Consider the following 14,821-nt stretch of genomic DNA (forward strand, 5'->3'; position numbering starts at 1 on the left):
GTTTTTGTTCCATTTCTCTAGCAGGAAATGTTTTGATATTCGTCTTTTAACATATGTAGGGCTTTACTTTTTTTCGTCTCAGAATGTAAAACTTGAAGTTGTTGCATGGAAGCGTCATAAGTGCAGTGGGAACCAGACATCTGCGCTGTTAGTTAAGTTAAAGTGGTCTGTTCTCGGAAAGGATTGGAGAATTGAAGAAGATTTGGGTGGGTGTTTGAGTGGGCACAAGAAGTAGATTGCCATACCAACGCTTTGAGCGAGTCTTGAGCTGCTCAGGCAGATAGTGACCTTAAAAGATGGGAGAACACTCCCAGTTCCGAACCCTGCCAAATTGTGAAAAAATGTCCTCAAAAGATCGCACTCACCTTTGTATCTAAATTTCCATTTCAGAAGACAGTTGGTATAAGTTAAGTGAACTGCTTGATTTTCTCAATGTCTTGGCCACACACTTTTGTGTATGGTAGAAGGTTGGATGGTGGAATGTCCACGGACATAATCTTGATCATAGGCTAGTTCACTTTTAAATCAAGCTTTTCAACTGCAGGCGCAATCGTTTACAGTACAGTTCTGAATTCACCAAGATTATCAAATGCTAGTAACAATTCGTTAGCTCGTATGACATCCAATATAATTTTTCCCACAAAATTGATGCCAAATGGCTGTATTAGTAGTGTTTTCTCGAAATTATAGCCTATTGTGCAGTTTAAGAGTTAGGGGGCAGTTGTCTAATCTTGCCGAGCACCGTTTCTAGCGTGAAACATGAGAAGGGCTTCCCATTTACAATCAAAGTACTAATGGTATTATTTTAGTGCAAATTGGTAAAAAATTGCTGATCGTAGGGATAGGCTGCCCCCCCCCTAAACATGGAGTTAAGTAAATTTACGTAGAATGGTAATCTGCGTAAAAGTTTGTAAAATATGGTCAATAAAACAGGAGATATATAAACATAAACTTAGAAAGGGTCTATTTTCCTGACGTAGGAAATCTCTTGCTGAAAAAGACACGACGTAAGTGCCTCGCTGAATTAAACAATCAAAAAAGGGAGAAAAAAGGGGTCAAGTTGGAAACATAATCCGTGGCTATTAATATTTTTTTGCTAGCCAGGGAAAAGGGAAGTAAAAGAAACTGAATGGAGGCTTCGATATGCGTGGTCATTGAACTAATCTAAATCTTTCTACAAATAAGCACAAGATTAGTACTAGATCTTTGTACTAAATTATTACAAATAAGTGGAATATTATGCTGGGGAGAAACCTAGTAGCCAGAGTAGTACCCCTAGCCGTGATTGTTATTGTTTTATTTAATACACTTAAGTTTTGCGTTGGGAAGCATAGGAAATTATGGTCTACATTTGGGAGTCATTTTTGGAGAAAAAACGGATGACATGGTATAAAAAATTTTAAAAGGCATCTTAATAGCCTAAAGGGCACGAGTCGAAATTGAAATTCAAGGCAAGACTGCTAAAATTTTTGCAAAGTTAAGGCGAAAACAGTCATCTTCGCTTATATGTCTTAAAATAAACTACAGTACGTGAAAAATATATAAAGACAAAGAAATAAACATGGGAAAAGTAAATTAAGAAGAGGATCTAAGAGAAGATTGCGGCCACAAATAAAGAGTGTGGTTATAAATATTAGATTAATGTGTTTACATGTTTTTAATGAACCCTTTAGCTTCAACAGAATCACAAGGAAAATTGCTGTTGTGCCTACGAGATACTTCTTGTGGTGATAAAGCATCAAATAGATTCTGCTAAGATGGGGGTACGACAAGAAGATAAAAAGTAAGAAAACTCCATCTAAAGCTTTAACAAAGCTAATTCTCAAGCTACAAGCTTAGCTCCTGTTGATTGTAATTGAAAAAAAGATAAATATTTGTTGTGAAAGCGATAAACCTTATATCTATGATTTACAATTGTTAAACCAGGCATTAGGCAAAAAATAATATCGATGAAAAATATCAAAATTACATAATTTAACAGCCAAGGGTCGCGAGGAACATGAAAAAACTCAAACAAATTCATAAAAGTATAAAAAAAAATTATTTACTGTCTCACTACCCAAAATACAAAAAGGGAACGAGAGAGCTTCCTGACAAACCTTGCAGACTTTAAAGAAAACAAGAAGATAGATTACCCCATATTTCAAATAGAAAAGGAAAATTACATATTACAAAAACATACTAGCTTTGACATGGGGATATTTTCTAACCACTATCGTTGCTTTAGGATTGATTGTATGCTGGAGTAAATATTAATACCGCCTGAAACATCAAAACCCAGGGTGGAAGGAAATACACCCCCCCCCCGCCTCACAGGGTCTCATGAACAATGGGAAAAAGAGGATAAGCCCAAACTTTAAATCAGTTGTTAACCATTTTAAATCATTCAAGAAATTTTTCTTAAAACTGTCTTTATAATTCAATGTCATGACAAGTATTATATTGGAAAAAAGGCTAACATATTTTAGGGTAAATTAAATGTTTAACGGATCCTTTTAAGTGGATATTAAATTCAATTATGGCAAAAATATTGTCATTGCAAAATATGGGTATTAAAAGTGAATAGTCCCTCCCAAGGCTATTAATTGGTTTCCTGGGAGAGAAATCATATTGAAAACCGTCATATCTGCGAAGCGCAGACATTATAAACCATCAATGGTTAAATTTCACGTCTTATTCTTATAAAGTGGCATTCCCGAAACCCATGATTTTATTTCGCGTCATAAATGTTTCACTTTATGTTAAATTAATTTCTGCTTAATTGAACAGGCTAACACAGCGCTCTTGAAAGTGGCATTGAAGAATTTTGAAAACTAACCGCTTCCTTGGTCATGTACGTCTGAGGTCCAGAACGATGTAGTTGATCTATGGTATAAAACATACATTTTATGGTATTGAAATTGATCTATCTTATATGTCGGGTTGACTTCTGGTCAGCAATACCTTGGAATTATGTCTTGAAATATCATAGAGTCTTAACACAATTCGAAAATTACGAAACCGCTTTGAATAAGCGACCGAGTGACGGGGTGACCGCTAAATTTCAAAATTAGAAAACATGGCAGGTTCCAACTTACAACCTTTAGGACTTGAAGTCCTAGGGATTCCAGGAAGAGAGTACCTAAGAGACAACTTAACTAGCTGCAATGATCCTTTAAAGGCTATAGAAGAGTTCCAGGTAATATCTCTCATTATATTGTTGGTGTTGATGCTATGTATCTGAAGCTCATTCTCAACCTGCTATGTAGGCCTACCAAAAGTTTAGTGGTTGATCTCCTAAAACAGAGAGAAACAATAAATTTGGAAAAAGTGCTTAGGCTTCCTTAAAAAATGTTGGTAGTTCCCCTTCTAACCTGACCCCCTTCCAAGATAGCAAGGAGTCACTAAATTATAATTTTACCAAAATCTTAAAACATGGAAATATTCACTGTAGGTGGCTTCTTTATATGGATCATTTTGATGGACTTTGTCTTAAGGAGCACAGGAAAGGCAATTGGAGGCCACAGAATCAAATGGGGAGGAAAAACTCTGCTGGACTTAGATTATGCTGATGATTTAAGCATATTAGATGAAAGTATGAACAAAATGAATGAATTCTTGAGATTCTGTGAGCTCAGGGTTCTAGAATAGGCTTGAAAATGGATGTTAAGAAGCTTAAGTCACTAAGACTAGGAATAAGTAAAGATGAAAAGGTGATGTTGGGTAACAAAAAGATTGATCAGGTTTTTAGCTTCACTTACCTTGGTAGTAATATTAGTAAAGATGGTGGTAGCAGTGAAGATGTTAAAAGTAGAATAGCTAAGGCTCAGGGTGTTTTTTTTTCAGTTAAAAAAGCTTAGAAGAATAGGAAGATAAGGGTGCAAACAAAGATTAGAATATTGGAAGCTACAGTGATGACAGTGGTTAAATATGGCTCTGAAGCATAGGTGTTCCAAGAAGCAGATGCAAATTTACTAGATGTTTTCCAGAGAAGTTGCCTATGGATTGTACTGGGTACCTGGCTAACTGACTTAATTTCAAACAGTAACCTAGGTTGTGTAGAAAATGTTGTTTAGGGCTATAATGAAAGAAAAGTTGAGATGGCTAGGCCACATTCTGCAGATGAAGGATGACAGAGTGACAAAGATTGTCCTTTTGGCCAACTTTCTAGGGCTACACAGAAAATAGGTTTTCCTTGTCTAGGGTGGGAGGATGTCATAAATAAAGATTTAAGGGAAATGGGAATTTCCAGGGAGGGTGTTAAGAGGGAGGCCTTGAATAGATTATTTTGGAGGAGGAGTGTATGTAGCTGTGTTGGCCTCAGGCAGCTTGGTGCTGCAGTTAGTTATTAGTAGTAGCAATCTACTCTTTAAGAGTGGATTTAATTCTAACTGATTGACAACAATGGAGCCTAATCTTTGCCACACATTTATAGCTCATTGTTGAGAGTTGACAATTGAATTTGTTTTTGTCAACCAGTGACATGTCAGAGAGTTTGTTCCACTTGTTGACAATTCCTGAAGAATAGAATTAAGTGTGGACACTGGTTAGGGTGGCCTTCTCAACAAGCTTCAGTCAATGATCTAAAAAGTAGTTGCAGCAAATTGTTGGATGCCAGATGTCATTTTGGTGGCATGTCTCTCCATGTCTTTTTATGGTACTTGGTATTTACCAAGTAACATAGAGTGATTGCAAATTCTGTCTCTGGGTATGAAAGTCCTGGTTTTGCTAGTTTGGACACTTCCAGATAAGCTAGGACAATAAAAGCTGGCAGACATGTCAGGGACCAGACCAGATGAAATTAGAAATAGTTGCTTCCTGGATTTGACCATCTGGGGGGGGGGGAGGGGCAAGCAAACAAGATTGTTGAGAAGAATTTTATTTGCCAATAAAACAAGTAATTGTTGTTCTTAAGTGTGGGTTGCTGGTCTAGTGGTATGATTCTTGCTTAGGGTGAAAGAGGTCTTGGGTTTAAATCCTGGACCACCCCAATTTTTACATGAAGAAGATCCAAAACCAGATATGTGATCAGTTTAGCAGAGTTGGCAGGCATATTAGGGACAAGAGCAGATAAAATTAAAAATAGTTGCTTCTCCAATTCAACCATCTGGGGGGGGGGGGGGAGTAGAAGGACAGTTAATTTGGAAAAATCAGGAAAAATGAGGCATTTTTTAACTTACAAACAGGTCATCTGATCATAACAAAATTTGATATTTAGCAGGACCTTGTGTCTCAGAGCTCTTATTATAAATCCCAACCAGATCTGCAACATTGGGGAAGTTGGAGGGGGAAACTAGAATCTTGGAAAATGCTTGGAGTGGAGAGATTGGGATGAAACATGGTGGGAAGAATTGACAGAATAATGATTGACATAACCAGACTGGATTTGCTCTTTTTGGGGGAGTTCGGGGGATTCCCAGTGCTTTGGTGACTTTGGTGCTTCTGGACATGATAGGACAATGAAAATTGGTGGGCATGTCAAGGACCTGATGAGAGAGGGGAAGTTTTGAAAATTGAGGTATGTTTAACTCAGTTAAAAGGGAGGGGAAAATGGAAATCTTGGAAAATTCTTATAATTGAGGGATTGGGATGAAACTTGGTGGGAAGAATATTACAAGTCCTAGGTATGGCATTGACATAAGAGGACCAGATCTGCCTGCTTTGGGGGAGTTGGGGAGGATTTCCAGTGCTTTGGTGAGTTTGGTGCTTCTGGATGATGAAAATGGGTAGGCATGTCAGGGACCTGCACAAATTGACTTGATAACAGTCATTTCCCTGATTCAACCATCTGAGGGGGGGGGGACTGGAGGAAGGGGAAACTGTGAAAATTGAGGTACATTTATGGGTGATAAGATCTTAACAAAACTTGATATACAGAAAGTTGTCATGTCTCAGATGCTCCATTTTCAATTTGGATCAGATCTGGGACATTGGGGGTGGAGGGGGGAACAGAAATTTTGGAAAGCACTTAGAGTGGAGAGATTGGGATGAAACTTCAAGGGTAGAATAAGCACAAGTTTTAGATACATGATTGTCATAACATGACTGGATCTTATCTATTGGCACAAGTGCCATATGGGCTCTTAGCTCTTGTTTGAAATATAGGAAGACTAGAGACATTCTGAATTTGAGCTTAGGTCAAACTTGTCCTCTGTACAGAAGACTAATGACTTTGGAGGAGCATGCAGGAAGGGTGCAGTTGATGAGTCCCAGGGTTGAACTAGCACAAACAACAGACTTCTTGGGATAAGAACAGAACTTTAATTTATTGTCAATTGTGACTCTGAGATCTTGCCCATCATTTGCAGAGGAGATTGGGTGGCCTGAGAGAAAATAAGAATGATAAATATTTTTGTCTGAAGTGAAGGACAAGGCACTTGGTAACATTAAAATGAAGAAGCCAAGCTTCAGCCCATTGGCCAAGCAGTCCAATATTACTTTTTAGAAGGATGTGGTTTCATCTTCGTATGACAAGGTTGGTATATGATGCTTTAAGTTGTCAGCATAGTGCATTCATTTTTAGAAGTATAGCTTTTTAAAATTAGTTTAGAAGAGGAAAAAGATACAGTTACTTGAGCCATCAAATAGTTCAAACACCGAAATTGCTGGTGAAGAAAATCAAGGATTGAGAGCATGGATTCCTGTTCAAGCTTGACGGCAATTCATTTGTGTGTGAGTTTGTCAAAAGCTTTAGAAAAGTAGCAAGTAATTTGTTGATGTGCTTTTACATTTCTAGGAGATTGGTATCCATAACTCTTCTAGAGCAAAAGCCATGCTGTGAGCTATGGAAGAGACTATTTACTTGAAGTGCTGTATAACTGTAGAATTGACTATTCTTTCATGAATAATAACAGCAACTGATGTCATGATAATTGGTTGATAATTTTCAGCAAGGTCCTTTCTACCTTTCTTAAATATTGAAAAGATATAGACAGTTTTTGAAATTGGTGTTGGTTTGGAAAGTTGTAATGATAAGTTGAATAGCAGAGAAAGTGATTGAGACAAGATTGTTTCACATTCATGCAGGATTCAAGGATGAATGCAGTCAGGACCAGCAGATTTGTTAGTTTTAAGGGACATCAGTTTTTCAAGAACTGTTTTATCAGTATATCAGGGACTGTATATCTGCTGGAACAAGAATTTTAATAGTTTGCCTACAGGTTATGAAATATATAACCAAAATTGTATGTCCACAATGAATTAACCATCATTTTGACAAACTAATAAATCAGTTTGAAGAAAGGAGTGACTTATGGTAAGTTCATTGTATATATAGTCCAAAATTTCAGGTACCTATTATTGTACCCTACTGTTTCTGTTCTCTTGATGTCTGGTTCTATGGTGTTTTAGTCTTAGAGAAACTATTTTTTGTAACAGGACTACTTAAAGTTTTGCAGCCTTTTCACAACATCAGCTAATTCAGATTTAAGAATAAATCAAGGGGACAGAAGTTTGATTTGAAGTGGAATTTGAAAGCAGAATCAAACTTTTTTTCTTTTTTTTTTTTTAGCAAGAAACAGAGAGAATAATAAGCTGTTTATTTGGGAGATGTGACCTTACAGTAGCCATTCTCCTTTCTTTTCCGGTATTTAGAGAAAAGGCTCAGTTCAAAAAATGGGCTAGTGTTCTATTAATACCTACCCAACCTAAGCTCCTCAGACTTCGATTTAAGGAAAAAGTAGAGAAAGGTTTATTTTAGACCCTGGATTCAGTCCTGAAAGCTTTGTTTGAAGCAATATGATGTTTAGAAAGAGAACAAAATAAGAAATTCAATGGTTATACTTTTGCTTTAGGGTACAAATTAACATACATGTCTTTTTTTTTGCAAATGGCTAATCTTGACTTAATCTTGGTAACTTTTTTGTTACCTTCATATTCTGTTGCAAATTGCTTTAACTGACCAAGGCTAGCCCCACTCTCTTACCAAGCCTCTCCGTTTCCTTTGTTTTTTTTTTTTAACTCATCAAAATTGTTCAATTTGACAAGTTAAAAATACAATACAAGGTACAGTATAAAAAGATACAAACAATGGAAATTTGACTATTTATGAAAATTTGAATATTTATGGAAATTTGAATATTCATGAAAGCTTGAATAGGCTACCACTCAATACATTTTTTGGTAAATTTGGAGATATTTCCGTTAGTCTACTGATGCCTAGCCAGCAAAAATGAAACTAAACTGAAACTAGGTTTTTTCAGATTCTGGAATCTGAAAATTCAAGAATTTTCTACTTTGCTTAAAGAAAATCCCTCCTTGTCACATGAAGCGCTGACTGTGGAGCAAGAAAAGATTGCCAACTATGGTGCAAGAAATCTTAGGTTTGAGAAGGTAGTTCCCCTACTGGAACTAAAGTTCTCTACTGGGTCCAAGTCAGTCTGAAGCTGAGAGATAGGGTTCTTTGGATGGAAAAAACAATGGTGGACACCTAGATACTACCAAGGCACTTCTACAAAAAAAAAAAAAAAAAAAAAAAAAAAAAAAAAAAAAAAAAAAAAAAAAGAAAAAAAATGGATAGAAAAGGCTAAAAATATGTTTGATTCAATTATATTTAATTTTTATATTCAAAAAGAGGATTCAATGCTTTATCAAATGGTATGTTTACTTCTTAGCTATCTAACTCTATGACACCTTTTTTGTGGGGTTCCTTTTTTGCTTCCTTCTGAGGAGGGTGACGATAAAACTAGTGCCAAATAGTTTCTTAAAGCAAAAGTAGTAACATTAAATTCCTCATTTTGTGATCCTTCTAAACATCGTATTGCTTCAGATAAAGTTTTCAGGAATGAATCCAGTCCCTAAACTAAACTTTAAAATGGGTTGTTTTGTATATCCATTTCCTTTTTTTAATAAGGGAATAAAGCACTGGGGCTCAGGGTCCATTCCTGAAAGTTTTATTCCCCTCCAGCTTTTGTGATGAAGAACTTAAATTCAGGCCCCTTATCCTAAACTTAAGAAATCTTGCCAATCTGAGTGGAAAGTGATAGCCAAGGGCAAGGCAGATGTATCTTCTCTTGTGGAAGTAGTGCAAAATTTATCACATAAGCTCTGTCAGTGTATGGATGCTCGCCTTTATTGCCATTGTAAAATGTGTTCCCGACAATTTAAAGGAACTTCATGCAAAAGTATTCCTTTAATTGTCAGGACATTGATTACAAGAAGAATTTTTGTATACAAGAACAATTGCTTGGATATTTTGCAAACTCTCTAAATGCATGAACAGCACCCCAATAAAACAAAAATTAATCATTGGCGACTTAAACTACTATCCGTTTGACCTATCTAAGCCCTGTATTCGCCTGGACGTAGACTATGGGTTAGCATTTGAAGGCACCTCTTCATGAGACTAGTTTTACTTCAGACCACTCCCAGTGGCTTGACTATGTTTGTTGTCTTTTTTGTACAAGAGCTTTTATTGGTAGTTTCAAGGTTTCCACCATCGTTTTCCTCTTCCCAAGAAGCCCATCTGCAACCTTCAAACCAGCTTGGGTGTACTACGACTATCCTTAAAAAGAGAGGGAAAAGTCACTCACCAGTCATCAGCAACAAGCAGTACTTTATCCTTAGAGCCAGTACTAGCAAGAGAACTTTGTTCTCCAATACCAAATTGCTCAAAAGATATTTTCTTATATCTTAAAATATGATAAGATTCATTCCTAAAAATGGTTACCACTTGCCCCAATTGGACTTGAAATGCACTTCTGAGTCAATAAACACAGCAAAAAGAAAGAAATAAAACACAACAGGATTGGTCAAGGGACAAAATCAGAAACTCGAAAAGGCTATAAACAATCAAGCCTTAGAGGGTTTAAAGGGAATCAATAAAATAAAAGTGGAAGGATAATTGACTAAGAAAAAGAGAATTTCTCTGTGGGCTATGGAGGGAAGTGATTTTAAAATACAAGGAAGATTTTGAGGTTGACCAGATTGGTTCTCTGAGGAAGGGAAATAGAAGTCGTTTTACTCTTATTGAAGATTAATTTGTAGGCCGAATATGCCAATTAAGGGAGGAGGTTATTTCTCTCCATGTAACCCTTGAAAATAGCTGTTTTGCGGTATTCAAATTGAATTTTCATTGGAGATGCCAGGATACCAAATAGGACAGGTGTACTTGGGCTTAGAATTGGGCTTATAAATAAAACAGGTGTAGAATATAAAACAGGTGTATGTTAAAAATAAAACAGGTGTAGAATTGGGCTTATAAATGAGAGAACCATTCTGAAAAATTGAAATTCAGGACATTTAGGCTTTTAGACAGTTTATAGAGTGAAAATGTGTTTTAAAATATTATTAGTATGGTAATGCTGATGTGTCCAAGACAACTAATCATCAATAAAATTTATCAAGGAGTATTATGCGAGAAAAGAAATTTGGCCTAATAGGTCAGAACATCAGAGACAGAGTTTAAAGATAGAGGGTGATAAATATAGAACTCAAGTTTTCGAATTGTAGCTGGTCAATATTTTGGGTTATCTTTGCTTTCAACCACCCAGCTGAAATGCTTTTGTAGTTTGGAGAAAATAGGAGCAAGTGTTACAGTTCAGACATTTTCAAAATCTTGCTTGTTACCTTTTTTTTCATAGGACTAATCGACGCTAATTTATAAGAATTTGGGAACCTACCAGCAGTGGTAATTTTATGAGCAAGTAAGAACGAAAGTTTTAAAAAATGTTGATGGCAAAGGGTTTGTTATAGTATTGTTAGTTCCGCCAGGTCTGTCTTTGTGCAGTGTTTAAATTTAGGGAATAAAGAAAGCAACAAAACATAACCAACTTAAAAGGACACAGGAAACTTTAGATATTGCACATGCCCATATGTTGTCATTGTCATGTCAAAGGTTGAAGGTATGAATTAATTTCGAAAAGAAATAGTTACATACCCATAATAGTATTCTACCTGATTTTTCACATGGGTGTGGACATGTGGATTAAGTTTTATGAATTAAAAGGGGTTATCAATTTTCATTTGGCAAAGGTTGAACTTATTGAAATTCAGACTATTGATATTTGTGACAAGGAACTTTCGAAAATAAAATAATAGACAGCGGGTAGATTTCTGAGATAACGCTAACTTAACAGAGAATAAAACTGACATGTTGATAATGTAGTAAATAGCTGTTACCTGATGACTGCTAAAGCTAGAAGGACTAAAGCCAGTAATGTCTGTCAGAATCATGCCCACAGGCTGGGAAACCCTCTTAGAGATTCGGAGCCTAAACCCTGTCGATGCTTTAATCCATAGTCTACAATAAATTGGTATGATAATGCTGACAACACTTCTCTCCCCTCTTCCAACCAACCTCAAAATGAGTGTCAGAGCAACCAAAGTGACAATCCCTGAAAAAAAGGATACAAATATTAATGTAATCAAAATTTTATATGAGACTGATGTACTTTCCTGAGAGGTGAAATTGAATTATCAATTTTAAAATTGAGAGTTACAATTTGATACTATTGTAATGTTGTTAGCATTATCAGACCTATTTAAACTGGCTAGGAATTCCCAAACTGCGTATCATAGATTACAGATTGAAAAATGAACATAGTTTGTGCTTCACTTGTCCAGGAGGATTCCTCCACCTCGGCAGGATCTTTAGCAACGTTAGTGACTTCAGTCTTTCCAGTTTTGGCAGAGAACCCCCCCCCCAAAAAAAAAAAAAACATCCTGCCTTATGGCTAGACACTGGGCAAGAAAGATAGCAAGCGAAATTAATAGTTTTAGGACCATATCTTGGGATAGGTATTAAGAGACTTACTATACTAAGGGACTCCAAAAGTAGTTTCAATTCAAGGAATTAGGGTGAGGGGGTAATTTTGTTTGTTCTATTCAATTTGTTCCAGGGAAAATATCAAAATGCAATTTTTAATGAAAATACAAAAATTGTATTTTTCTAACTATAGGGGAGGGTGCAAAATAATCTTTGGGAGAACCCCCCTTCCCTTCACCCACTATTTTCTTGAGGCACAACGATAATATTGCCACTACTATCCCTTTTGGGAGGGATATACAAGAATATTTTGGAAGACGGTTTGGAGAGAGGGACAGTGTTTGTTAAAAATGCCAAGAAGAGTATTTTATGAATAAGGTTTTCAATATACTGGGTGCTTTATTGTTTCAGTAATAATTAATCTATTTTGTTTCAAAATTACGCCCTAATTTCCACTTGTTTTAGATCGAAAATGGTATATTACTACCATCACTCCGTCCTATGCTACCTCTTCTGGATATGCATGATATCAGACGCTTGGATTTTCATAACTCAGTCATGGAAGAACTCAGGGAGAAGCTTTTGAATCAAATTGCAGAACTTGGAGAGAAAGATGATCCAGATAAAGAGAAGCGTTTAAGAGAGCTTTTGAAGAAAAGTTTTCCTGTAGTGAAAGTGAAACAGCTGAGACCAGTTGTCCTGTCAGTGTTAAAACAACTCAATCACATTGAAGATAAATACTTGAAAGTCTTAGTAAGTCTAATTCATGATAAAAAAACAAAAAACAAACAAACTAGAAGTATTCACTTTTCAACACTTCATTTTGTTCATTCTTGTTCTGAACAAATTGAGCTTTATCTTTTTCTTCCTTTTTTGATTGTGGACTTATAAGTTATTACTGTACAGGTTTCTTCTTTTCATCTAACGTTGATCAGTGGGCTGTTAGAAATTAATTTGATATGTTTGCTAAATATAAAGGGTTATAATCATTGTTGATAGACGCTTAAAATATAAAATTAAGTATTACAGTATCAATACTTTAGAAGAGACTTGGCTCTTCTATAATTTTGTAGTAGAAGATTATCTTCTGGGAATTTGAAGTCATGAGACAGAATAATTTGAATTTCTTTCTTCTGTGAAGAGTCAACACTGTTCTCAAAGAGAGAAATGTTTGCAGCATCATTGCTACCATTGTAGGTCCTGCACAAGGGGGAGAAAGAGATTGATCCCAATTTTCATAAATGGATTGAATATATATCTGCGTCCCATTTAGGGTATTTGAAAATATCTATAGTTAACATTTAAGATATTTTTAACATTTTTGAAGCTTTTTAAGATATTTTTTGAGTAAGTTAAGCAATGGAACATTTCTGAATAAAATTTGAATTGAATATTTAAATATGACAACACTTTTGAGTGAGTGTGTTTTTTGGCTCAGTACTATGGACTCTTTGTCTTTAACATATTTTTCTACTTACCAGAATTATATCACTTTTTACGTAAGATTTTTGGTAAGGTTTAAAGTTGAACGGTAAGGTTTAAGGTTTTTGGTAAGGTGTGAATTTTGAAATTTTGGTTTGAAGTGTTGACTTTGTTGGTCACAAAACCTCAGGGATCCTTGGTTCTTCTATCAAGTCTGACAGGCTTTTTAATTTGCAAAGTGATTCTTGAGTTGGAGCTGGGAAAAGATCCTGTAACTGCTATAACTGTTGAAGATTAATTGTTGAATTGTTTCAAGGTTGCAGCAATGGCTGCAGCCTAGTAAAGAGACCATAGTAATCAAAAGTTTAAAACTTGTTTAAGAAAACCTGTCTTGTTAGGAAAAATTCATATTTGTAGCTGATTCAGGGATTAAAACTGTTATTGTGCTTAAATTTATGGTAAAATATTTTGAAAACAAATTTAGCCTAAAACCTCTTGAAAATGTTATCAAATCAAAATGAAAAGAACACCGTTGAAATTTTTATTGTTGAAAACTAATACAAGTACATTACAGACCCACCGTAACAACAACAAAAGTCACTTTTTTTGCACGGGTAGCACTGATATATCCCCTTTTTTCTGTTTTTTTTTGTCACCGCTATTTGGACACTGGAACATTACAGAGAGCTGTTTAAGGGTTCATTTGAAAGCTGATTTTTACATCTATGAAATTTTTAAGACTCATTTTATAACACCATTTCCTAACAAGAGGTTGGGTCCTACCCCTCAATTTTTTTTGCTCCTAACTAGATTTTGGAAAATACCTTTTGGGGAATATTTTCACTGCAAAATTCCCTTTTTCAATTTTCTCAAAAACTGAAAAAACTGTTCGATTTTAGAAAAATATGAAAAACAACAAATTAGCACTCCATCCCCCCACTAAATTTGTGCAAATCAACACCAGTTCTAGCCACTGGAACTAGCCTAGTTTTGCTAGTCAGCAGACCATTTATGAAAAATATTAGAGGGGCTCGGAGGGGGAGTATACATGAGGTTGATTTTTTAAACCTAAGTTTTGAGTTTTCCGACCATGAAGATTATGATGCAAGCCTTTTTATTAGTGATGCAAGCCTAGCCTTTCCAATCTAGAAATGATACCCAAAGTCCACTTTTTGGGTGCCATAAGGCACTTTATGATGGTGTTATAAATTGAATCTTAAAAACTTCATATATGGAAAAATCAGCTTTCAAATGGACTTTTAAACAGCTCAATTGTTGCCCACTACCACTTGATTTAGCAAGCACTCCTACCCCACTTGATTTAGCAAGCAACTGTAACATCATGGAGAGATCTTTAAAGTCTCAGTCCAAAGCTATTGATCACTTCAGCGTGCTGTTTCAAGATTGATAGTTGAAAAGAATATAAAAGAGCCACATCGAGTGGTGATAAAACTTCGAGGTCTAGGTTATCTTATTGTATAACATTGTTGCTTTATACTAAATTCATCTTTGGCAAGTATTTGTAGATTATTATATAAAGTATGGTGCCAAAGACTGTGACAATGAAGTTTGATTGGTAGAAATGTTGAAGCAGAAATTTACACAACCATATATATAATAGAAATTAGCAAAAATTGGAAATTCAACTTTCAATGAAAAAGACCTGCGTATATAAAAATATAAATATAAAACTGCGTAGTTTTTGACAATAACAGA

General features: G+C 35.5%; 1 protein-coding gene across 1 annotated transcript in view; it reads left to right on the plus strand.

Annotated features, from left to right (window-relative positions):
* The first annotated feature begins 3,023 nt into the window (after positions 1-3,023).
* LOC136039436 (negative elongation factor B-like) overlaps positions 3,024-14,821 on the plus strand; it is a 61,009-nt gene continuing 49,211 nt past the window's right edge. The window contains exons 1-2 of the mRNA XM_065723184.1: positions 3,024-3,178; positions 12,149-12,436. Of these exons, the coding sequence (XP_065579256.1) occupies positions 3,059-3,178; positions 12,149-12,436 (408 nt within the window). The 5' untranslated portion in view covers positions 3,024-3,058. The remainder of the gene's footprint in view (positions 3,179-12,148; positions 12,437-14,821) is intronic.

Source organism: Artemia franciscana, chromosome 19 (assembly GCF_032884065.1).
Source record: "Artemia franciscana chromosome 19, ASM3288406v1, whole genome shotgun sequence".
Lineage (NCBI taxonomy): Eukaryota > Metazoa > Arthropoda > Branchiopoda > Anostraca > Artemiidae > Artemia > Artemia franciscana.